The 26,253-nt window shown below is 38.3% G+C and overlaps 2 protein-coding genes across 2 annotated transcripts; both read right to left on the bottom strand.

The window, feature by feature from the left end:
* Window positions 1–720: 720 nt before the first annotated feature.
* Window positions 721–26,196, bottom strand: LOC136276854 (uncharacterized). The gene is made up of 14 exons (XM_066171864.1): window positions 26,016–26,196; window positions 20,917–21,236; window positions 20,405–20,572; window positions 18,079–18,094; window positions 15,984–16,306; window positions 15,235–15,421; window positions 8,870–9,126; window positions 8,289–8,403; window positions 7,853–8,175; window positions 7,167–7,338; window positions 3,377–3,633; window positions 2,606–2,720; window positions 2,184–2,506; window positions 721–909 (listed from the first exon to the last, which is right to left on the bottom strand). Exons 1-14 carry the CDS (start codon window positions 26,194–26,196, stop codon window positions 721–723), a joined length of 2,946 nt encoding a protein of 981 aa, XP_066027961.1.
* Window positions 21,306–24,768, bottom strand: LOC136276824 (uncharacterized). Its single transcript, XM_066171843.1, has 4 exons — window positions 24,645–24,768; window positions 24,400–24,522; window positions 23,138–23,260; window positions 21,306–22,042 (listed from the first exon to the last, which is right to left on the bottom strand). The coding sequence occupies exons 1-4, from the start codon at window positions 24,766–24,768 to the stop codon at window positions 21,717–21,719; spliced, it is 696 nt and encodes a 231-aa protein (XP_066027940.1). The 3' UTR covers window positions 21,306–21,716.
* Window positions 26,197–26,253: the final 57 nt, after the last annotated feature.

Here is a 26,253-nt window from a genome sequence, read left to right as displayed (position 1 = left end):
TGACAACCTCATCCTAATGACAAGCACAAACATTTTTATACCCTTGCTACATTCAATGCTCACGTAGGTAAGCATGACTGTATTGAAAAGAATTTTTTTTGTCTCCTAATCAGTACTGATATGGCACTGCTTACTGACTGCAATGTATTGCACCTAAAATACGCAGTATGTTTCCCAATTTTTAAAAACTAAACTACTTAGGCTGTTTCAATAACATGATATCTGTAACTTCGATACTGGTCTTTAATTAGGGAAAACTCTTGCACTATTTTGGAACCTGTTTTGCAAGCTTACTCGAAAATGACTTCCGTCGGTAATCCTGAACAAAATCTAACGGGAGTTTTTACAGCTATGGACTTTTCAAAGTAAATATGTCGAGTATTCATACCTTCAACAGAATTTCAACCAAAAAAAGCACTCTAAGAGGATATGATTGCTAGCATCTACAGCAAAAGACTTTCATTTTTAAAAATTTCACGGCAATACAATATAAAAAGTGAATAACATGTATAACATTTTTTGCCACGAGAAATTGTTTTCATAATACTTTTCTACTGTTCCTATAAACAGAGTGAGTGTGCCTATCTATGCTAGCACAAAGCAATTGCTGTACAAAAGAACCATAGAATATCAAAAGCTGTTGACCCTTACTGTATAGTCACCTTGTGACTATCTGTAAAAACCTGATGAACGCTTATCATTTGTGCCCTTATTTTACCTTCAGTTGTCTTCATCTAAGTAGTGAGGACAAACGATATCTCCTCTAAGGTCATCAAAGTTAATGTGACCCCAACCACCAGAGCTCTCATCAACTAGTCTGACTTGGGCATATTGACCGATGAATTCTTTTACATCCCAGCTCTTACGGTACATTGTCTCGTAACAGTTGCCTGTCTCATTTCTGACAACCTGAATGTAACAACAAATATATCAAATAGTTTTAAACCTTTGTTTCGATGAATGCTGATATAACTGCCATGACCGTATCATACATTTATTCAAATTAAGAGCAACCTATTTCTATAGAAATCAAGGCAATACAGAATTGAATGTGCTGATTGCAATGCTCTGCACTTCAGAAAAAAACAAACAAACGAAAACAACAACAACAACAGAAAAACTCGTTTCAATGTTGTGTAAACCAAAGACAAAGAAAGTGTACCAGAGGCGAGGCTGGTTCCCTTGTGGAACCTTTCTTGACGAAACTCAAAATGAGCTATTCATAAAGCAAAAAGCACATTAAAATGTGAAACACAGGCGTTTTCGAAACTAGATTATTTTCAGGGAAAGCGGGACATTTACTTGGCCCAATTTTAGGCAATAATTTCCAAGCGTGTTGGTGAGTGATAATTTGCCCCTAAATTGTTCGTGACCGCTGTAAATTGAAGATAATAACAGAACCATCACTGTTAAACAGGTTGATAAAAAGTTCACTTTAGCCTTTTGTCAAATCGGAGAACCGATCAGCCGGCTTTAAGCATTATGCATCCGAAATATGAGTTCGCGTTCTGCTTTTCCAAACTTTGAAAAATTTGCAAGCGCTTATTTTCATAAAATTGCACGAGAAGTGTTGCTAATTACTTGCTAGTTATTCACTTCGAAAAAAGCATTACAGAAAAAATAGTTGCCTGTAACAGCCTGTAACAGTTGCCTGTCTCATTTCTGACAACCTGAATGTAACAACAAATATATCAAATAGTTTTAAACCTTTGTTTCGATGAATGCTGAGATATCTATCATGACTGTATCATACATTTACTCAAATTAAGAGCAACCTCTTTCTACTTGAAATCAAGACATTACAGCATTGAATGTGCTGATTGCAATGTTCAAATAAAGTGTGCCAGACGCGAGTTCTCTTAAGGAAATTCAAAATGAGCTATTTATAGGGCAAAAATATATTTGAAAAGTAAAAACCGAACGTTCTCAACACTATCATTTTCAGGGACACCATCATTTATCCTGATGATGATCTTATGTCGAAAATGTTTGGCTTTCCTATTTAAAATATATTTTTTCCTTCTAAATAGCTTATTGTAAACCTAAACGAATCTCATGGATATCACGAAGCTCAAAATGGTTTCGCAGTTTTGAAAGACCAAATCTCTGATGCTTTGATAAATCTACCCAGGCTGTTTCAAAATAATCAAATGAAACATAATGGTCAAAGAGAATAATCTCACCTGATTGTTGACAATAAGCTCCGCACGAATATCACTTATGGTACATCCTCCACCGATGAGAAACGAGATATCTCTGCCAACGATACGGAAACAAGGAGAAATGAGAGTTCCCAGGGGGGTGTCGGCAGAGTCTGTGTGTAGCCTTCCTGCTGGATCGCTCTCGCTGGGTCGTTTCTCAGCCCCCCCTATCCACCAGTCCCCTTGTTGCTGGGCGCTTTCTCTGTTGCGAGCTGCTGGATTGTCACCAAATGTTGGTTGATGAATGAAAGCTCTGCCTGTCATTTCCCATTCGCCGATTCCATCTTCAAAGTCAAAACTGCAGGCTACATAAAGGAAAAAAAAGTCCGGAAATTTCCATCCTTCTGATCACTCTATGATTCTCATGGGTATTGAGTTCACTTTACAGTTTTGTGTTTAATTACCTTTCCTGCAGTATACACCAGTGAATCCTGAAGGACATTTACAACGAAATCCTTTATCAGTGTATCCAGCTTGACATGTGCCATTGTTGAAACAGGGACTGTTACTACAAGGATTCTGTTACAGACAAAATGACTGCGTATTATAAATATCCATGGTTAGGTATTACTCATCCCCAAAGGAACACAGTCTTGCTGGAGGGATAACTTCTTCAGGCTTTTTAAAATATCAGTGGTTGATTTATTTAAAATGGCATCAATTATTTTTAGCCACTGGTACTTTGATTTTCTTTTTTTTTAACATTGTACAGATAACACCACTAGTGTACCTTAACTTAGGTATTCTCCCTTGCTCAGGTGATTCTTAATTTTCCTTCGGTGTTCATCACCAATTTCTGTTTCGAGAACTGACATACGAAAGATAGCTCACCAAAGAGATATGATGGGCCAATGTCACCCCATTCATTCCCGTATTGGTACTAATCACACGATTTATTTCATCGGTTTTTGCGGTAGTTTTTAAAGGAACGTTTAAAAGAGACTCTTGAGCAATTGGCAGAGAGTCGATAGGACGTATGGAACAATGTAACATATAACCTATGGAAAAATCACTCAATCTCACACGAAATCGGGTCAAAAAGTTTCTTGTGATGCGCGGTGCAATACTAAGGAATTACCTTAATTTAATTCAAGGGTTGGAAGGCTAGTTTAAAAGTAATCCGACAAAATTATCACGCACAGTAATTGTCCGCAGTCTGAAATAAGTCACTTTACCTCGATGCTGAAATGGGAATAATCTTGTTTACTCCGAAGGACGGATGACCCTGGACTTTCGTCCGAAGCATTGTTTAACTCACAAATGTAGTTGCCTCCTTGCGAAGGCCCCAAATTTATGGACACACAATTGGGCTCCGTATAGCACAGCATTTTACAGTTCCCTCGGTGGGGTACCTCTACAAGCCTGATTAAGTACCCCTCCAAGACTTTGTCCCGTATTTGTTCTTTGAAAACAATGGATCGACATTCTTCACCTGTTCAGTATTGAAATAACAAAAGAGAATGAAATGATGAAGTTGAAGCACGGTTTTGGTTTAGGAAAAGAGGTTTCAATTGCAGGGTAATATCCCCAAAAAGTCAATTTTCAAGAAATTCTAATCGACAGAGTTCGATAGAACTCTCCTGTGACCAGACATAGCCAGTCCATCACTTGCAAATTAAAAAAAAAGTTATTTTAGTTTTATTTTAAGTTCTATTGAGAAGGGGTATTTAAAATATGGAAATAAATTGAACGAATATCAGCAAAACAAATTCAAAATTGTGTCTGCTTACCTGCGGAACATCCAGAGGATAACGGAATAATGATACTGCTATAAAAGAGAAAGCTTAAAAGTAAAACGGAAGCATCCATACTCAGCCTGCACGTTTCCACCATTCGCTTGTTTTCTAGAAAAAAAGATTACCAGTCACGCACTGAAACAACAGTTTACATCATTTTAACAACAACCAATCCTGTCCACCTAAAGGCAGAAAATTGTTGTGGATTTAAATGAGTTTTGGCATATGTTGGAAAAACTTGAAGTGAGTCCAGTGGGCCCGTTCAACAGAATGTTCTCAAGGAGATGTTCGTGCCGTCTTTAATAGCTAAGACAGGCGCTCCTTCGTTGTGGATTACGCACGACACTGATCAAAAAGATGCCAGCGGGGACCATTCATTAATTATACAACCAATCACACGAAGGCAATGAGTAAACAATTTTATTACCTTCAGAATAATTCTATGAGAGCAAATTATCGGCTAATATAGATTCCTCTATATTAGCCGATAATTCTGCATTTAACGATCATAAACGGTTTGTTATTGAGATTTATGAGATGGCGCGTATAAACCTAAATTTTCCGAACAGGTGGAATATCAAATTCATAATTAGAGCTCAAGAGAGAACAGTGAACAGAAGTCTAAAAATCTTTCTTTTACTCAAGAAATACTTCTTTGGTTTCTAGCAAAAACTTGGATTAAGTTCTCAGAATTATAACCATGTTCGAGCAATGTGATAAATTCCTCTTAAACGGCACCTTATTACATATAAATAATACACCGACTGACATGAGTAATTGTTTTTAATTATGTTTTAGTACAGTCTGACTCCGAATGCTCGAGACGTTGTCAGATATGTAGAATCTCCTTGGGAGATCGAGCTCAAACTGCGGTAGAATAACAAGAAAACAAAACTCACCGTTCCCAACATGGACGTGCTGATTGACGAAAGACAACTGGAGCGGAAAATGTTGCGACAAAAGAAAAGTTTAAGTTAAACAGACAGCCAATTTCGTATTACAAGGAGTAGAGGGGATCGTCTTTGACCTCGTTTCCAGTTTAACGAATAACATAATTTCGAGTGCAGTTTTGTGTCAATAAGCACTAATAAATTTTTCTAGGACAACATAATTTCAGAAGCCCGGAGGGCGGGTGCAATTTATAGGCTTTGCTTATTTTCACCAAATTGCACGAAAAGTGTTGCTTTAACTTGGTAATTATTCCCTTGAAAAAAGCATCACAGATAACCAAGCAGACGACATATTGACAGTGCACGCACAGTTTGTAATTTGCACTCGTTTTACGGCGTTGTTAACGTTTTACATCAAAAAATGTACTCGTTCTCAGTCGATCAGACGTGCGAAATTTTTTCGTGTATCTTATTACTCACGTGGCAGAATGACTTTAAGACGTCATAAAAAAAACAGACGCTGAAAAAGGTCTTTACATCGCCCAAGTCACGAAGACGCCGTTTGGTTAACACATCGTTTTATTACCTTTTTTCAATTCCGAAGCAAAGCGATCAATAGAGTAAGGTTCGGAAAGATGCGTCATTGGAGTGTATTTTTATTAAAAATAAAGTTTCTTTATTCGAATTAACCTTTGCCTCACTCATAGCACACTCTGTGCACGCAAGTTCCAAGAAAATACTCCTGAAAAAGATTTAAAGTGAAAATTTCAATTATATGTTTCCATGGTAAAAACCGATTGTCCAAACTGTGATGTACACATTCTAAAATTATGTTTACACAAAAAGATAAAATTAAACATATTTTACTTTTTAAGCTAATAAATAATAAAGAGCTGATAGATTTTCAGCGGGTAAGTGATCAGTTTCTTCAATTTGCTACGACGTAGCTCAGCTAATGTTAGGAACCGCAAGACCCAAATGAGAACACTAACAAAGAGGGAAACAAGATAAAGTGATAAAGTATTTTCCATTGTGTAAATTTGTAGAGAAGTTTTAATGGAATTAACTTCACTTCGCGAATCACCGTTCGTTTTTCCAACTTTGTAGACAAAACACATTTGAGCGTCTCCAATAGGGTTCTTTAATCCCACGATCCTGAATAAAAAAACTTTTTCTCAATTCCGTAATCCCAACGGTTTATGCCAGCCAATTCCGATCCCGATCATACAGTTTTGTCTTACTCCATTTCTAAACTTGGGAGGCCCATTTCGGTAGGAGATAATTTTCTCAACCAGCATTGATCCGTTGAAGTCTATGGTCACCGTAAGGCGTAGGTTTACCTCTTTTCATCAAAATAATGATATATTTTATTTTAGAAGTTTTTAAAGTTTTGCAGGAATAACGTACGCTAGTCAAGGTAAAGACTTCCTTCCGTTAAACTTCGATCACGGACGAACGTGTTAATACGGACAGGTTGGTATCAAAGAAACGAATGACAATGTCAACAAGTGCATAAGACACAAAAGATGACGGCCGCAATCTCATAGTTTCATAAGAAGGGAGATAAAGAAAACTTCATTGAACACAATTCTGCTGTTGAAGCGAATACATCTTGGGAGGCGGGAACCTCTTCCGAGATGAAAATCAGCTTCTAGTTCCAAAGATGGACTGTCACCATCATCACACGGGGAATCGTACTCTAATCTTCCATCAGTTCTAATATGGCATTGCGTGTGTTGATTGCAATGGATCGCACTTAAAAAATGCAGTATAAGTTTCGCAATTTTGCAAAGCTAAATCTCAGAAACGTTGATCAATCTACATAAGCTATTTCCATAACATAATTTCTGTAACTTCGATACTGGTGTTTAATTAGAGAAAACTATTGCAGTATTTTGGAAAATGACTTCAATCTGTAATCCTGAACAAAATCTATCAGGAAATTTTTCAGCTATGAGTTTTTCAAAGTGAACATTGAGTGTTCATAAAGACCTTCAAGAGAAATTTCAATAATAAAGAAGCATTTTAATATGATATGATTGCTAACATCTACTGCAAAGACTTTCATTTTGTCGCGGTAATCCAATATAATAAGTGGATGATATGATTATAGCATTTTCTGCCACGCGCATAAAATTTTTCATTATACTTTTCTACTGTTCCTATAAACAGAGTGAGTGTGTCTCTCTATACCGGCACAAAGCAAGTGTTATACAAAAGAACCATACAATATCAAAAGCTGTTGACCCTTACTATATAGTCACAAGGTGACTATCTGTAAAAACCTGAAAAACGCTTATCCTTTGTGCCCTTACTTTCCCTTCAGTTGTTTTCCCCTAAATGGTGAGGACAAATGATATCTCCTCTAAGGGCATCAAAATTAATGTGACCCCAAGCACCAGATCTTCTATCAATTAGTCTGACTTGCGCGTATTGTCCAATGAATTCTTTTACATCCCAGCTCTTACGGTACATTGTCTCGTAACAGTTGCCTGTCTCATTTCTGACAACCTGAATGTAACAACAAATATATCAAATAGTTTTAAACCTTTGTTTCGATGAATGCTGATATATCTATCATGACTGTATCATACATTTACTCAAATTAAGAGCAACCTCTTTCTACTTGAAATCAAGACATTACAGCATTGAATGTGCTGATTGCAATGTTCAAATATAGTGTGCCAGACGCGAGTTCTCTTAAGGAAATTCAAAATGAGCTATTTATAGGGCAAAAATATATTTGAAAAGTAAAAATCGAACTTTCTCAACATTATCATTTTCAGGGACACCATCATTTATCCTGATGATGATCTAATGTCGAAAACGTTTGGCTTTCCTATTTAAAATATTTTTTTTTCCTTCTAAATAGCTTATTGTAAACCTAAACGAATCTCATGGATATCACGAAGCTCAAAATGGTTTCGCAGTTTTGAAAGACCAAACCTCTGATACTTTGATAAATCAACTCAGGTTGTTTCAAAGTAATCAAATGAAACATGATAGTCAAAGTGAATAATCTCACCTGATTGTTGACAATAAGCTCCGCACGAATATCACTTATGGTACATCCTCCACCGATGAGAAACGAGATATCTCTGCCAACGATACGGAAACAAGGAGAAATGAGCGTTCCCTGGGGTGGATCGGCCCCATCTGGGTGCTGTCCTGCCGGAGCATCATTCTCACTGGGTCGATTCTCAGCCCCCCCTATCCACCAGTCCCCTTGTTGCTGGGCGCTTTCTCTGTTGCGAGCTGCTGGATTGTCACCAAATGTTGGTTGATTAATGAAAGCTCTGCCTGTCATTTCCCATTCGCCGATTCCATCTTCAAAGTCAAAGCTGCAGGCTACGTTAAAAACTAAAAAAGAAAAAGAAAAAAAACCCCGAAATTGCCATCCCCAGAATATCCTATGGTTACATTCAGAATTGAGTCCACTTTACAGTTTTGTATTCAATTACCATTATCGCAGTATGCACCAGTGAATCCTGAAGGACATTTACAACGAAATCCGTTATCAGTGTATCCAGCTTGACAAGTGCCATTGTTGAAACAGGGACTGCTGCTGCATGGATTCTGATCAAGAAAAAATGACTGCGTATTATAAATATCCATGCTTAGTTATAACTTATTCTCAAAGGAACACTGTCTTGCTGGAGCGATGACTTCTTCATGCTTTTTGATCAATTGAAGACCAGAATCAATTACACTTTGTCAATCATTAAACCAGAAAATCGATCAATCGAGTTACTGAATATTTTGTCAGGTTTAGTAGTGGTTGATTATTTTTTTTAAAATGACTCCTATTCTTTTTAGCCACGGGTTCATTGATTTTTCTATTTTTAACATTGTACAGATAACACCACTGGTGTAACTTAGCTTTGGTATTTTACCTTGTTGAGGTGATTCCTAATTTCCTTAAGTATTCATTACCAATCTCTGTTTCGAGAACTACCGCACAAAAGATAGGTCACGAAAGAGATATGATGAGCCAATGTAACCCCATTCATAATTGTCCGCCGTCTGAAAAAAGTCACTTTACCTCGATGCTGAAATGGGAATAATCTTGTTTACTCTGAAAGGCGGATGAGCCTGGACTTTCGCCCGAAGCATTGTTTAACTCACAAATGTAGTTCCCTCCTTGCGAAGGCCCCAAATTTATGGACACACAATTGGGCTCCGTATAGCACAGTACTTTACAGTTCGCTTGGTGGGGTATCTGGATAAGCCTGATTAAGTGCCCCTCCAAGACTTTGTTCTTTATTGGTTCTTTGAAAACAATAGATCGACATTCTTCACCTGTTCAGTATTTAAACAACAAAAGAGAGTGAAATGATGAAGTTGAAGTACGGTTTTGGTTTAGGAAAAGAGGTTTCAATTGCAGGGTAATATCCCCAAAAAGTCAATTTGCCGCTAGATCATGGTTTCCTGTTGGTTTTTTTTTCTTTTTCTTTCCTTCCTTCTTTCTTTTGTTTGTTTGTTTGTTTTTTTTTTGTACTGTGTGAGAGTTTTCCTTGCTACGGCATCCTAGGAGATTGAAAGTTCTGCTTCAGTTTTTTCGCCAAAAAAAGATTTTGCCTCAGTGGGTACCTCTGTAATTTTACCATTAGATTTTGAATGTACGCCGAAGCAACTTGTGAGATCCCGAGGCGAGTAACCCGTCAGAGAGGAACGCAAATAATTTACGTCTTTTTTCAAATCGACCCCAATGTATATGAACTACTATTGGAAATTGGTCATTGCGTCAGATTGTGTCAACCGCGGCACAAATGGGTATTTTGCAAGAATTCTAGTCGACAGAGTTCGATAGAACTCTCCTGTGACCAGATATAGCCAGTCCATCACTTGCAAAGTTCTATTTTAGCCGGGGTATTCAAACTATGAAAAAAAATTGAACGAATATCAGCGAAGCAAATTCAAAACTTCTTCGACTTACTTGCGGAACATTTAGAGGAAAACGAAATAATAATACCGCTATGAAAGAGAAAGCTTAGAAGTAAAACGGAAGCCTCCGTACTCAGCCTGCACGTTTCCGCCATTCGTTTGTGTTCTAGAAGAAAGATTACCAGTCACGCACTGAAACAACAGTTTACATCATTTTAACAACAGCCAATCCTGTCCTGCCGAAGGCAAAAAATTGTTGTGAATTTAAAGTTGGCTTGTTGAACACAATGTTCTCAAGGAGATGTTCGTGCTGATGTTAATAGCTAAGACAGGTGCTCCTTAAATGGTGGATTACGCACAACACTGATCACAAAGATGTCAGCGGTGACCATTCATTAATTATTCAGCCAATGACACGAATGCAGTGAGTCAACACTTTTATTGCCTTCAGAATAGTTCTATACGAGCAAACCGTTTTTCAAAGTCTTTAGAATTTGTTTATCGGTGACATTTTTAACCACTCGAGCGATTGTTTTCTAGACATTTTATTCGGGCTTCCAGCCATTCCTCCTCAATTTTACATCAAAACAGGTGAAAAGAAAGGTCCCGAATCTTTAAAGAGGAAATTAAAGTTCTGTTTTGTTATAAAGCACGCAGGAAGCGGCTAGAGCACGAGAGAAGTGTATGGAGAAACACGAGACTACGTCTCGTGTTTCTCCCCACTTCTTGAGTACTCTAGCCGCTTCCTAAGTGCATTATAACAGAACAGAGCACAGTCAAGGCTCTATTCTCTATTTTTTTATAATAAAGAATCCATTAAATTCCCCGAGTATTACTTTCAATTTTCAAAACAAATTTTATTCCCAAAGCGAACAACAGTGTCGTCAGCATGCTCTATACTCTCATAAAGCATGCTACAATGAGCCAATCAGAATCCCTGTTAGAATGGTTCAAATAATCTGATTGGCTGTACAAGACTAAAGCTGTCAAAAGTGTCAAACCATCAAAGTTCAAAAACCACCGAAGTTCACACTCTGCGATAGTTTACAAACTAAAATAGTTCGGCAGGTCGAATTTAACACTTTTTCCCGAAGTTTTTAATACAGAATCTTGAAGTGAAATGTTCAGTGAACTTCAGCCGAATTATGGCTCATAAAAACACGCGAGTTTTTTCACATGACAAGGTAGAAAACAAACTGTTCAAGGCGAGTGTATTTTGAATGAACGACAGCCGAACCCACCGGAACATGAAGATCGCTCGGGATGACAGCACGGCAAAACTCGGCTGCAGTGACTCATGTGACTTTCCATTCAACGCATCGGAAAGGATATCAGAGAAAGCTCTTATTTTTTACTCGATGGGCGGCCGATGTAGTTACTGAGGCTTGCTTTACTGTGATGACTGGAGATCGCCATGATAAGCGAGCCGCGATGGACTTCAGCATAATCATATTCGAGCAGACACCGTCATGATTAGAATGAATTTTAACAGCTATGCCAGTTTGGTTATATTTTTCATCATTTCTGTTTTGTTCAGTTTTGTATTTGAACGCTGAACTTTACATACTATACGAGTGTTAGCTGTGTTTGATTTTTATTTCCATACGTAAGCTTGCAATCTAACTGAGCGTGAAAATCTTTAAAACTCGGAATGCTCACGTTTCAATAACGTAAATTACGGCGCCTAGTAATTTTACAAACCTTTGTTTGGTTCTTCTATTCCTACTTGCCGGCTCGCTTGTTCCGAAATTTCACTTTCAATTATCGGGAAAAAGCTAAAAAGAAGTCCCGGAAAAGGTCGAACTTAGTACAATTTGGCAGATGGCGTGACAGCTTTAGCTCAGCTCTATGTTCTATACTCTCATAGAGCACGCTCTTTCAACTAATGACAGCGCGCGTTATATCCGAACTTTACATACGCTCATGTAAAATGGTTTTATGGCCAATCAGAGCGCGCGTACTATTTGAATCATTTTATAAATATAAATAATACACCGACAGACTTGAGTAAAAGTTTTTAATTATGTTTTAGTACAGTCTGACTCCGAATGCTTTGTTTGATCGAAACGACGTCAGATATGTGGTCTCTCCTTGGGAGATCGAGCTCCAACTGCGGTAGAATAACAAGAAACCAAAACTCACCGTTCCCAACATGGACGTGCTGATTGACGAAAGACAACTGGAGCGAAGAATGTTGCCGCAAAAGAAAAGTTGAAGTTAAACAGACAGCCAATTTCGTATTACAGGAAGTAGAGAGAATCGTCTTTGACCTCATTTCCAATTTAACCAATAACATAATTTCGAGTGCAGTTTTATGTCAATAAGCACCAATAAATTTTACTAGGACAACATAATTGCAGAAGCCAGGAGGGTGGGTGCAATTTAAAAGCTTTGCTTATTTTCACCAAATTGAACGAAAAGTGTTGCTATAACTTGGTAATTATTCTCTTGAAAAAAGCATCACAGAAAACCAAGCAGACGAAATTTTGACAGTGAAGGCACAGTTTGTAGTTTGCACTCGTTTTACAACGTTGTTCACGTTTTACATCAAAAAATGGACTTGTTTTCAGCCAATCAGAAGCGCGTAATTTTTTTCCTGTATCTTATTACTCACGTGGCAGAATGACCTTATCTCATAATGACTAGCGGGTCTTTCTTCGTTTAAGACGCCATAAAAAAACAGACGCTGAAAAAGGTCTTTACATGGTCCAAGTCACGAGGACACCGTTTGGTTCACCCATCGTTTTATTACATTTTTTCAATTCCGAAGCAAAGTGATCAGTAGAATAAGGTTCGGAAAGATGAGACTTTGTAAAGGGACGACCTTATGAAACAGAAGAATACAAGTCCAAAGTGTCGATGTTTTGATGTGTATTTTTATTAAGAATAAAGTTTCTGCATTCAAATCAACCTTTGCCTCACTCGTAGCACACTCTGCACGCACGTTCCAAGTAAATATTCCTGAATAAGATTTAAAATGAAAATTTCAATTATATGTTTCCATGGTTAAAACTGACGGACCAAACTGTGATGTACACTTTCTAAAATTATGCTTACACAAAAAAGACAAAATTAAATCTATTTGCTTTGAAATTTTTTAAAGCTAATGAATAATAAAGTGCTGATAGATTTTCAGCGGGTAAGTGATCAGTTTCTACAATTTGCTACTGCGTAGCTTATCTAATAGGGACCGTAAGCAGTCAGGACGGCAACGCCAAGGAAGACTTCGTTTAAAAAATTAATTTCTGCTTTTAATTAGAATTTCAAAAATGGCTGCATTTGTTTACCATCTCATACGGCGCCATACCCTCAACTTCAGCATAACCTATAAAATAAGCATTGAGTTCCAAATGGAAATTAAAATAATTTGCCATCGCGGTTTCGGTTCGCAGACGACGCAAATTGTGGTGATTTCTCGTTGTTGTTTTACCTGGGACGGCTAAGAAATATGCAAAGTTTAAAACGCACGTGTTGAGCTATTGTTCTGCCAACTAGATCTTTTGTTTTCCTATGTCCTCGTTGCCGTCGCCGTGGTGGTTTGCTTAAGGTCCCTATTTTAAAGTCACATAACGTAATATATTACAAACTGGAAGTAGGCTCTCGTCCCATGGAAACGTTTAGAACCGTAGTATTTACAATTTGGCAACTTTGATCAAAGATCTCTGCTTACAAGGAAGAGACCTCTAGTCGCCATAAACTTACAGCTGTTCAACAATTTATTGGTTGAACTGAGTACAACAGAAAAGACGTTCAAGTAGCACAGTGTGAGAAATTAAAATGGCCTGATAAAAAATTTTTGCCAGGTTTCCAAGACTAAGAGCAAAGGAGAAACCTCGTTTTTTGACAAAGAAATAAAAAACGCACTGAGTACATTGTTGGGTTATATAAGCACGCGGGAATTTTTAAGAAGACGAGAGAAGTATTGAGAAGCACGAGCCGAAAGCGAGAGCCTCTCGTACTTCTCGAGTGTTCTTAAAAATTTTTCAAGTGCTTATATAACTCAACAATGCTCCAGGAAGAAGTTTTTTTATTTCTTTTATAAAATGTATCGTGAATTGCGTGCTCGTACCGATGACGTAGACTGCGTGCACTGTATCTCAACAGTGCACTCGTGTGACGTAAGGCGCGTGCTCTATGGAAATCACGGCTCGCGCATTTCTCTGAAAATTTTATAACGTGAAATACCACCCATTACACACTACATAAACATGATCTTTGCGGCTTTAATACTGGCCTTCACATGATATGGGGAACTATTGCACTATATTGTAACCTATTTTGACCTCTGTAGCCCTAAATAGAATCTACTAGGAGTTCATGACAGCAATGGATATCCAGTGTCCTTGAGGACTTACCACAGAAATTTCTGCACATCGAAAAAAGGTGAGTTTTAAAACGATATGCTGCAAGCATTTAGAGCAAGAGACTTCTTATTGTCGCGGTAAACCAAGACATGATTGTTACATTCGCACATAAAATTGTCTCAATGCTGGCACAAAGCAAGTACTATACAACGTCAAAAGCTGTTGTAACCTACTTCCGAGGTGACTATTTGCAAAACCCTGACTTGAAGGGTAAGTTAGTTTCATCAGCCGCTAATTCTTTTTGCCCTTACTTCTGCCTCAGTTAGCGAAGACAAATGATATCTCCTTTAAGGCCATCAAAGTTAATGTAACCCCAACTAACAGACCTCTTATAAACTAGTATGACTTGGGCGTGTTGACCAATTAACTCTTCTACGTTGCTGCTCTTACGGTACATACTCTCTGAACAGTTACCTGTCTCATTTCTGACAACCTTAATGTAATAATAAAAAAAAACTTTTATACCCTTGTTTCGATCACTGCTGACGTAGGTAACATGACTGTATTGAAAGGAATTTTTTGTGTCGCAGTCAATTCTAATATGGCACCGCGTGTGCTGATTGCAATGGATTGCAATTCAAAAATGCGATTTTGAAAAACCAAATCTCAGATACGTTAGGTTGATCAGTCTACCTAGGCTGTTTCAATAACACGATATCTGTAACTTCGATACTGGTCTTGAGGGAAAACTATTGAGCTATTTTGGAACCTGTTTTGGAGGCTTACTCGAAAATGACTTCAATCTGTAATCCTGAACAAAATCTACCGGGAGTTTTTAAAGCCATGGACTTTTCAAAGTAAATACATTGAGGGTTCATGCCTTCAACAGAAATTTCAACAAAAAAGAAGCATTCTAAGATGATATGATTGCTAGCATCTACAACAAAAGACTTTCATTTTTAAAAATGTCGCGGTGATACAATATAATAAGTGGATGATATGTATAACATATTCTGCCACGCGCATAAAATTGTTTCATAATACTATTCTACTGTTCCTATAGACAGAGTGAGATTGCCTATCTATGCTAACATAAAACAAGTGCTATGCAAAAGAACTATATAATATCAAAAGTTGTTAAGCCTTACTGTATATTCACAAGGTGACTATCTGTAAAAAACTGATGAACGCTTATCCTTTGTGCCCTTACTTTCCCTTCAGTTGTCTTTATCTAGATAGTGAGGACAAATGATATCTCCTTTAAGGTCATCAAAATTAATGTGACCCCAACAACAATCCCTCTCATCAACTAGTCTGACTTGGGCGTATTGACCAATGAATTCTTTTACATCCCAGCTCTTACGGTACATTGTCTCGTAACAATTGCCTGTCGCATTCCTGACAACCTACATGTAATAACAAACATATCAAACAGTTTTAAACCTTGGTTTTGATGAATGCTGACATATCTATCATGACTGTATCATACTTTAATTCAAATGACGAGCAACCTCTTTCTATTGAAATAAAGACATTACGGCATTGAATATGATGATTGCAATGTTCTGCACTTCAGAAAAAATAAAGTCGTTTCAATATTGTGTAAACCAAAGACAAGGTTGTTTCCTTCGTGGAATTTCTCTCGAGGAAACTCAAAATGAGCTATTTATAGGGCAAAAATGTATTTGAAAAGTAAGAACCGAACGTTTTCGACATTATCATTTTCAGGGACACCAGCATCTATCTTGATGATGATCTAATGTCGAAAACGTTTGGCTTTTCATTTTCTTACTTAAATTTTTTTCTTGTAAATAGCTCATTGTAAACCTAAACGAATTTCATGGATATCACGAAAATCAAAATGGTTTCGCAATTTTGAAATACCAAATCTCTGATACTTTGATAAATCTACCCAAGCTGTTTCTAAAGAATCAAATGAAACATGAAGGTCAAAGTAAATCATCTCACCTGATTGTCGACAATAAGCTCCGCACGAATATCATTTATGTTACATCCTCCACCAATAAGAAACGAGATATCTCTGCCAACGATACGGAAACAAGGAGAAATGAGAGTTCCTAGGGGTGCGTCGGGATTATTTGAGTACTGCCGTCCTGCTGGATCGTTTTCGCTGGGTCGATTCTCAGCCCCCCCTATCCACCAGTCCCCTTGTTGCTGGGCGCTTTCTCTGTTGCGTGCTGATGGGTTGTCACCAAATGTTGGTTGGTAAATGAAAGCTGTGCCTGTCCTTTCCCATCCACCGATTCCATCTTCAAAGTCAAAGCTGCAGGCTACAATTAAAAAAAAAAGAAAAAAGAAAGAAAGAAAAAAAATTTTATCCCCCAGAATACCCTATGGTTACATTCGGTATTGAGTCAACTTTACAGTTTTTTAATGAATTACTTTTATCGCAGTATGTGCCAGTGAACCCTGAAGGACATTTGCAACGAAATCCTTTATCGGTGTATCCAGCTTGACAAGTTCCATTGTTGAAACAGGGACTGCTGCTGCATGGATTCTATTCAAGACAAAATGACTGCGTATTATAAATATCTATGGTTAGTTATTATTTATTCTCAAGGAGCACGGTCTTGCTAGAGCGATAACTTCTTCAGGCTTTTTGATCAAACGAAGACCAGAATCAGTTACACTTGTTGATCATTAAACCAGAAAATCGATTTGAATCGATTTACTGGATATTTTGTTGGTCAAGTAGTGGTTGATTTATTGAGAATGGCTACCATTCTTTTTAGCCATTCTTTCTTTTCTGTTTTTAACACTGTACAGATAACACCACTAGCGTACCTTAGCTTTGGTATTTTACTTTGTTGAGGTAACTCCTAATTTTCCATAAGTGTTCATTACCATCCTCTGTTTCGAGAACTTCCAGGCAAAGGAAAGGTCACCAAAGAGATATGATGGGCCAGTCTTACCTCATTCATTTCCGTATTGGCATTATCGGTTCACGGTACATTTTGCGGTAGTTTTTAAACGAACGTTTAGAAAGAAACACTTGAGCGATAGGTAGAGAGTATGAACAATATATACTTAATGTATGGTCCCGAGGGAACATTTATTTTTGTTTTCCTGAGAGGCCTGATGTTTCCCGAGACGAAGGGGGAAACACCAAGACTCGAAGGAAAACAAAACTAACTAGTTTCCCGAGTGACCATACACTAAGTGCTTTGTTATATAGTTAGACTTTCCCTTAAATAATCATATGGCAAAAACATGTTCTTCTATTCGGCGTGCGGGCAACTGCGCAATTGTATCCTGGTCGGGATACCTAAGATTGTGATCGGGGACACGTGACCAAGAATCAACCAATCACAGTGCTCGTTTTGTTGAGTGAAAGTCTAGGTATATAACAATGTAATTTATAACCTTTGGAATAATCTCTTGATCTCATACGAAATCGGGTCTATGAGGTTTCTCGTGATGGGCCGTGCGATACTAATGGATCACCTTAATTTAATACAAGGATTGCAAGGCCAGCTTAAGAAGTAATCCGACAAAATTACAACAATCGTCCGCCGTTTGAAATAAGTCACTTTACCTCGATGCTTAAATGGCTATAATCTTGTTTTCTCTGAAGGATGGATGAGCCTGGACTTTCGTCCGAAGCATTGTTTAACTCACAAATGTAGTTCCCTCCTTGCAAGGGCCCCAAATTTATGGACACACAATTGGGCTCCATATAGCACAGCGCATTGCAGCTCTCTTGGTGGGGTACCTCTACAAGTCTGATTAAGTGCCTCTCTATGACTTTGTCCTGTATTGGTTCTTTGAAAACAATGGATCGACATTCTTCACCTGTTTAGTATTCAAAGAAAAAAAACAGAATGAAATGATGAAGTTAATGTACTTTCCTGGTTTAGAGAAAGAGGTTTCAATAGCAGGAAAATATCCCAAAAAGTTAATTTGCCTCGTGAGACGCTGGATCATGGTCTTCTGTGTTTTTCTTTTTTTCTTTTTTTTTGTTTGTTTGTTTTTTATTTTTGTACTGTGACAGTTATCTCTGCTACGGTATCTTAGGAGATAGAAAGGTCTGCTCAGTTTTCACTTAAGAAAGATTTTGCCTCAACGGGTATCTCTGTAAGATTTTGAACGAAAACAGAAGCAATTTGTGAGAACCAGAGGCAAGTTTCCCGTCAGAGAGGAAAGCAAATAATTTACAACTCTTTGAAAATCGATCCCATTGTAAATGAACTACTATTAGAAATTTGATCATTGCGTCAGATTTCGCCAACCGCGGCGCAAATGGGTATTTTGTAAGAAATTCTAATCGACAATAATCTTGATAGAACTCTCCTGTGACTAGACATAGCCGGCCATCCTTTGCAAATTAAAATAAAGTTGTATTTAGAGAAGGTATTCCGACTATGGAATAAACTAAACGAATATCAGCAAAACAAATTCAAAAACTTTGTCGACGTACCTGCGAAACATCCAGAGGATAACGGAATAATCATACCGCTATGAAAGAGAAAGCTTAAAAGTAAAACGGAAGCTTCCATACTCAGCCTGCACGTTTCCACCGTTCGCTTGTGTTCTAGAATACTTCCAGTCACGCATTGAAATAACGGTTTACATCATTTTAACAACAGCCAGTCTGTCTGCCCAGCTAAAGGCGGAAAATTGTTGCGGATTTAAATGCTTTTTCGTACATGTTGGCAAAACTTGAAGAGACTCCAGTTGTTTTGTTCAACAAAATGTTTTTAAGAAGATGTTCGAGCTGTCGTTAATGGCTAAGACAGGTGCTACTTTAACGGTTGTGGATTACGTATGATGCGGGTAATAAAAGACGCCAGCGGGGACCATTCATGAACTATTCAGCCAATCACACGAATGCAATGAATAAAACACTTTTATTGCCTTCAGAATAGTTCCATTCAAGCAAACCGTTATTCGACGTCTTTAGAATCCGAGAGCGCTATTTTCTGTCATCTTTACAGCATGAGAGGTAGGATATCAAACTCATCTACAACTGTGTCTGGCAATACGGAATCATTTTAACAAAACATAATCATTTGGCATGATGACACACAACAAAGCTGAATACGTCCGGTTATTAATTAATAAAATTAAAGAGTAAGCTTCTATTTCAATGCAACTGAATGGCGAAGATTGCCTACTATTCAACAGGAACGTTTTATTTCAATGACAATTTTGGCACAGGCTTATTTTTTAACGAAATTCTGTAAAATACTAAAGTATCTAATCAATGACGCAACATGAAGTCAATTTGATGACAAAACGTTGGAAGTTAAGTTATTCATAATCACGAACTTGTCAAGTCGATAAACGGAAAATTAGTGAGGGGTATGTGTCTCGCAGCGTTTTACGTGAGGCCACATTTCGTTTACTGTGGGATTAGTCTGTATGTAAATTAAACGTCACTCTTCTGATTACGGAAGCGACTCATGTTCTCTGCTTCAACAAGCCATATTGATAAGCATTATGAGCATATACACCCTCATTGTTATTTTCAACCTTCCCTCATCAAGCATATTAATTTGCATAGATGTTTGTATAATCTGGCGCAAGACATTCCTTATTGTATTGGTTTTATAGAACCATAACCAATATTCATGGTTCAATAAAGCCGTTAGAAAACACCTCTTCACAATTAAATGTCTTCTGTTATCTGAGGAACGATTTCCTAATTTATCGCTTTACCAAGTCCGCAACTCCGCGCTCCAAGATGGACTTGAAAGTTAACGTCGATCGGCAGAAGACGAGCTAAATTAGACGAATCCGTTTGTCTTCAAGGTATCCAATGTAAATGAACTACTTTTGAAATGAAATGAGAGTTTGCTCGCGAAATTGCGTTTGCTGAAAACGGAGTGAACCTTAATTGTTGGCGAATAATCTAACAATCTAACAAGCTAACCATCGCTCTCAAGAAGGGCTAACGCTCGGAACGTCAGCCTTTCAAACACTTTACGGTCGCCAATTTATGTTATCAACTCAGTTGATAATACCAAATTACCCTGAAGTTTAAAACTGGAAATTGATAACAGATATGCTTGCAAAAACTTGTAAAAGGAAGACAAATCCGCCTTTTTTAAAGATTTTGATGGGCCTTCATCCGGGTGTCTTTCTCCAAGGCAAAATAAAATGTTTATAAAACAGAACGAGATTTTTGATAGGACCAGAGTTTGGTACTCACAAAACAGATTCTATTAAAAACAGGTGAAGGGGAATTCTCTTATAATTTTCTAAAGGTTTACAGATTAATACATAATAACATGATTGCATGACTAAAAATAAAAAAAAACCCGCTACCAGGCAAATGGTCTCGATAATAAGTAAATTATTTTTTATTTCACATTTTTATTATTCCGCCTTGTCTCCTCTAAATCTTTTCCATCGAACGTTTGTCAGACAGGTGGACAAATGACATCCCCTCTGAGGTCATCAAAGTTAATGTGAGCCCAGTCAGCTGATCTCTCGTCAACTATTCTCACTTGAGCGTATTGACCAATGAACTCCTCAACGTCCCAGCTCTTACGGTACATCGTCTCCGAACAGTTTCCCGTCTTAGTTCTGACAACCTAACAACGAACGGTTGAAGAAGTTTAAGACGTTGGCGACAGGATAAAGTTATGGTGTCTTCTGAGTCTCTGGATTAAGTGTTTGGATGCTCTTTTGCCTCTTTAAACAGATACGATTATATTTGTAAGAACAGGCAACAGAAAAACAAAACCTTTACTCCATTTTTTCTATTGTTTTCAAAATTATCTTTTAACTTATTATTTTGTTAATATCATCATCGTCATCGTCATCGACATGGTTCGTGTCTTCATGCTATAGTTGTATACTAACTTTGCATCAGTGCTGCCGAATAAAAAAGACAGCAAGGGAAATATTGCAACACATAACTCAATCAGAGTCTTACCTTGTTTTTAACAATAAGTTCCGCGCGGATTTCATTTAGCTCGCAGCCCCCACCAATAAGAAACGAGATGTTATGGCCAACGATCTGAAAGCAGGGGGAAGTTAGAGTGCCTTGGGGTAAATCCGCATTCGGTGGTTGTTTTCCGGGAGGTGCGCTTTCCTTTGGTCGATATTCAGCTCCCCCTATCCACCAGTTCCCCTGTTGTTTGGCGCTTTCTCTGTTGCGTTCCTTTGGATTGTCACCAAATGTTGGTTGGTTATCAAAAGCTGTGCCTGTCCTTTCCCATCCACCGATTCCATCTTCAAAGTCTAAGCTGCAGGCTATATTAAAAACAAAAAAAGGAAAAAAAACGGACATTTTTATCCCTCAGAATACCCTATGGTTACATTCCGTATTGGGTCCACTTTACAGTTTGTACTCAATTACTTTTATTGCAGTATGCACCAGTGAACCCTGAAGGACATTTGCAACGAAATCCTTTATCGGTGTATCCAGCTTGACAAGTGCCATCGTTGTAACAGGGACTGCTGCCGCAAGGATCCTGTTAGGAGGAAAATGGATTGCGTCTTATAAATAGCTATGCGTACTTCACATATTCGTCCATTGCTTTATTTTAAAGCTACTGTAACAGTGCGTTATATCTGGACCATTTACTTACAACCAATCGATCCTCCAATATGCAGCAATGTGCAATATTGATCGTTTAATAGATAAGCTGTTGAATCGCCTGATTGATCAGTGATTGACCATACTGTAGAAATTACCTCATAGGCTTTCTTAACTTTTTGTCTACACTGTGGTTACGTCACGACTAAAAGGATCGCCTTAAATAATTTTCTTGGCCATATGAAATCAGTCCGAAGTACCTCTATAGCAACGTAAATATGACCCTCTTTACTTTGTAGGACAGACGAGCTTTCATTTCCTCCCGTAGCATTGTTCAACTCACAAATGTAATTCCCTCCTTGAGTAGTAGGTCGAACATTAATGGACACACAGTTGGGCTCCAGAAAACAAATCACTCTACAGCTTCCCTCATGAGGAACCTCCACACTCCTGATTTCGTGTCCTTGCATGACTCTATCTTGTTCTGGTTGACTCCAAACAATGTGGCGGCATCCGTCATCTTTTTTAGCAAATACCAAATCAGTGTGGAGGAAAGGTATTCATATCATTGTTCACCTTTTGGTTTTGGATCGCATACGCAGCAAAAGGAGCAAAGCACGCAGAGCAAAACTTTTCCTCCAACTTGGTTTGGGTGCGTCCTCGTCATTTCTTTCCACGTCGCGAAGGGAGAATCCGAGAATCCGAGAACACCTTCACGACGTGGAAATAAATGACAAGGACGCATCCAAACCAAGTCGCTAGACACCTTAATCTTACTAATCATTCTAAACAGCATATGGCAGTCTGCGGCCTTTCCTTAAATCTAGGCAGTTCGGGAAGCCGTAAAACACTAGAGCAAAAATTTATATTCCAAATCGGCACCCTTAATCCCCAAGGAATCAACGAGCGCTTTTCATTCAACTGATTTATTGCTGTTTTCTCGTCACCATATTCCAATAAATGGCGTAGCTCCACTTTCTGCATATAAACCCACACACAAACCACAATTCCTCCAATCGCTCTGGCGAAGGGCTAACGCTAGAAACGTCCGCTTTTTTACCCTTTACGGTGGTTAATGTACGTTTTCAACTCAGTTGTTAACACTAAATTACCTGCTATACTCTCCCACCGACGCAGCACCACGATTTCTTTAGAAACTTACCCCTTTATTCATTTATAAAACACTAGCTGTCTTTCTGAAGTTATGTGAAGCGGTAATTCGTGTTTCATGAGCTGAGGATTTATGCTCAGAAACTCCAGTTTACTTTCTTTTTGTTCCAATATTGATGCAATGGATAACCAAGACAGTTTAAAGCTCTTCACTTGTGAGATAGGTGATTGTTTGGCGACTATTTTGGATTTGCGCCCCCTCGACCCAATTTCCGCGCTGCCAGGGCCAGAAAATCGCTTCTTCTCCCGGGAGGAGACCCTTAAAAAGACGTTTTTACCAAACTCTTTTGGCATCAGAAGTGAGGGCTGGTGACCTTTGATTGACATTTCGGGGTCTCCGCCCCCTTGGTCCAATTCCTGCGCAGCCTGGACAGTTGGGACGTAATTCAGTGAGCATACAATCTCTTAGCAAATTCTCATTCCTTCCTAAAGAAACTTAGTTTACCTGAACAATCACCACCATCTCCAACTGATCCTTCCTTGCAACTACAACCATAAGAGCCATTAGTGTTTACACAGGTCGCATTCACGCCACAAATGATGCTGGAATTTGCGCACTCGTCAATATCTAAAGAAAAAAGATAACGTAAGCTAAGGAAAGTAATTTAAAAGGTTGATAAAGGATAATTTACTTCTGGCAATACTTAGACTACATTTTAATTTAATTCTGACGAGAAATATGGACGACTCTATCAGTATTAGTTGTTTTTATATCGCTGCCAGTGCCCTTGGGCATTTTGAAGCGAATCCTGTCTTCTGATTGGCTACCTGAGAGGGTAAATTGGGCCCATCGTACCCGCTCGGGATTGCACGGTTTAATTCTGCGCAAGAAAGAAAATTGCTCGGAGCGAACTTACAGAGGAGTTCGTAAGTTACGGACAGTGTCAGCGACGGAGTCGCAAAAAGCGGTAGAAAACGGTCAAAATAAAGAAAACTCGTGGGTTTATTGGGCTAGTAAAACAGTTGGCTCTCTTTCCCATCTCTTGAAATAAACAAGTATTTCTTGATTTCTAATAAAGCGAAATATTTTTGCTATGTGATAGATCCTTTATTGGCCATGCTTGTTCGGTTAAGATGGCTGGATATTGGTTAAGTTCTGTTTTAAGCGTTTTTAAGGACCGAGACAAAACAATTGCAAGAGGAACTGGTGTTGGCATTCGCGTCACAAAGGTGGCTGCCTTTCCTGCTTTAGCATTAGACCCCGTTCGCTAATGATATCCACTCTTGTGGAGAATAGAACTCTCTCGGACATCACAAGTCTCAAGTCTCAAGAAAAGTGTCTTATCCAATTAGGTGAGCAAAGGTTTGTGTGAGAATATTACTGGAAAGAGCCTCGCAGCCGATGCTCGACAGATATTCTTTTGGTCGGTGGGCTTAACGGCCAAGATGAAAGGTCACAATATAGGAAATTGGAGAATGGCCACTTTGCGTTTCTATATAACCCAGACAATAAATGGACAGAGGTAAGTTAAAAGAGAGACAAGGTTGACATTGTCCGAAGAGCAGAGAAAGCGACGAGGACAAATGAAATGAAATAATGACGAATTTGGTATCTCTGACCACGATAGATACTCAGCTCAATCATTAGAAGAAAAGCTTTCAGGAAATACAAAATGGGGAAGCTACCAAAAAAATTTTTGGATTCGACTGACAAAATTCCAGTTCCTAATCCTATGCAGAGGTTAAAACGAAGTGAGTTCATCATACCTGTACATACATGTCCAGTTCCATTGTATCCCTCCTTACATGTGCATTTATACGAGCCATAGGTGTTTGAACAGTTTGCATTCACGTCACAGCAGAAAATATCACTCTTACATTCATCGATGTCTGGGAGATAAATGGTAAATAATGAAAGAATAGATGAAATAGAAAGTAACAGAAAAAAACAAAAAATTAAAAAATAATAATCTTTGACAGGTATAGGTTGAGATAAAATAAAATAGGCTAACCTCCAGTCCTCAAGTTCATATCGCAAAACATCAACTCTGTCTTTCCATTACCAGTTGGATTCAGCCAGTACTTGTTGCTCGTGGCATCTTTTCCCTCACTTGCCTTTATTTCTTGGCAAGACATTGCTGGTAATTCCAGAATGGAACCCAGAGGTACTGCAACACATAATAGATTACAAAATTAATTCGTAGGACAACTACTAAGATAATTTACAAAAATTTTTTTCTCGAAAAAGGTCAGGATGGGAATAAATTGTTAACATAATGAGAGAGATAGTAAATTTTGAGCTCGGTAAGGAAATAGAGAAAGATGTTTTTCGTCCTGTCACGAGCGTGGGACAAAGAAAAAGTTCTGAGTTCCCATGAGGAATGGAACCTCAGATCTTCGGTTTCCGCGCTTCGATACTCTACCACTGAGCCACAGAGACTCTTAGGTGGGCGTGGCCCATTACGAAGTTCATACATGACGCGCGTCCTGCATACTGCTAGAATGTCGACAGCGTCATGTTTTTGTAAATAGAATAAGAGAGATGATAGGTAATTTTTTTCTTCGTCACACGCTCGTGACAAGACGAAAAACATCTTCCTCTATGTGCATAGATGTATCTAACTCACTGAAATGTGGTGGAATATTTCATTCGAATTTTTCTTACCTTACTCTGAAAGCGAAGGGTAAAACGATAATTGTAGCATGTTAAAAACATTGCAAAAATACTATCAAATATAAAAACATCAAAGGTAAATATCATTTATGAATAACTTAACGTTTTCATGAATTCAACCTACCTTTTTTCCCACTTTCATTTCTCTCATTTAAGCATCAGAACTAACATTTTTTTCAAACGTGTTAAAACACAGAACCAGTAAGATAAGTTTATCGGAAAAATCTAATTCAACAGTTTCCTTGAAAATTAAATTTGTTAAAAACTGTAAATGTCCTAAAGAAGCACCTGTCAGGGTTGCTCACAGTGACACCATGAAAACACAGAAACTTTAAAGCAAAACACGATGAAAAAATTAAAACAACATTTTGAAGTTAAAATTTGAACCCATGCATTGTAGTCTTCCAAAAACTTTTCTCGTGAGGGGCGTACGCGATCACGCGAACAGAGCCGGAAAAACTTGCATGAGCTGGCTTACGGTCCGGCGTGATGCAAGATGGTAAAATTGTCAGCCAGAAGAAGAACTACAGTCTTAGGATTAAACGCTCCTTGTCTGAATTCGGTCGCGCTGGACCGGAAAACACTTTGCTCTCGGCCATAACGTGTGAACGAGAAGGCCTTCTCACTACATCGGCAACTACATACTGCGCTCTAAAATATAATTTAGGGGTAAATTTTTCTCGTAACCATTCTTTAGCTTAAAACATACCTCTCCCGTTTAAACGCCGGATGTAAAACCAACCAGGGGCCGAGCGAAAACTTTCAGGCCTCGCCTCTTTGGTGCGGTTGTTCAATTCGCAGATCTTTTCCTTTCTGTTGTAGTTATAGCTTTGGCAGGTGATTTCTTGTCCACATCGAATATCACAGATGTGAGGAGCTGATGCTGACATTCTTTTAAACACAAAATTTTCAAGTTTCATGCCTTGAATGTTGATCTCCATCCTGCA

The sequence above is a fragment of the Pocillopora verrucosa genome, chromosome 9, assembly GCF_036669915.1.
Source record: "Pocillopora verrucosa isolate sample1 chromosome 9, ASM3666991v2, whole genome shotgun sequence".
Taxonomy (NCBI): domain Eukaryota; kingdom Metazoa; phylum Cnidaria; class Anthozoa; order Scleractinia; family Pocilloporidae; genus Pocillopora; species Pocillopora verrucosa.
Note: the sequence above shows the minus strand (reverse complement) of the source record. Positions and strands in the feature narration are given on the sequence as shown.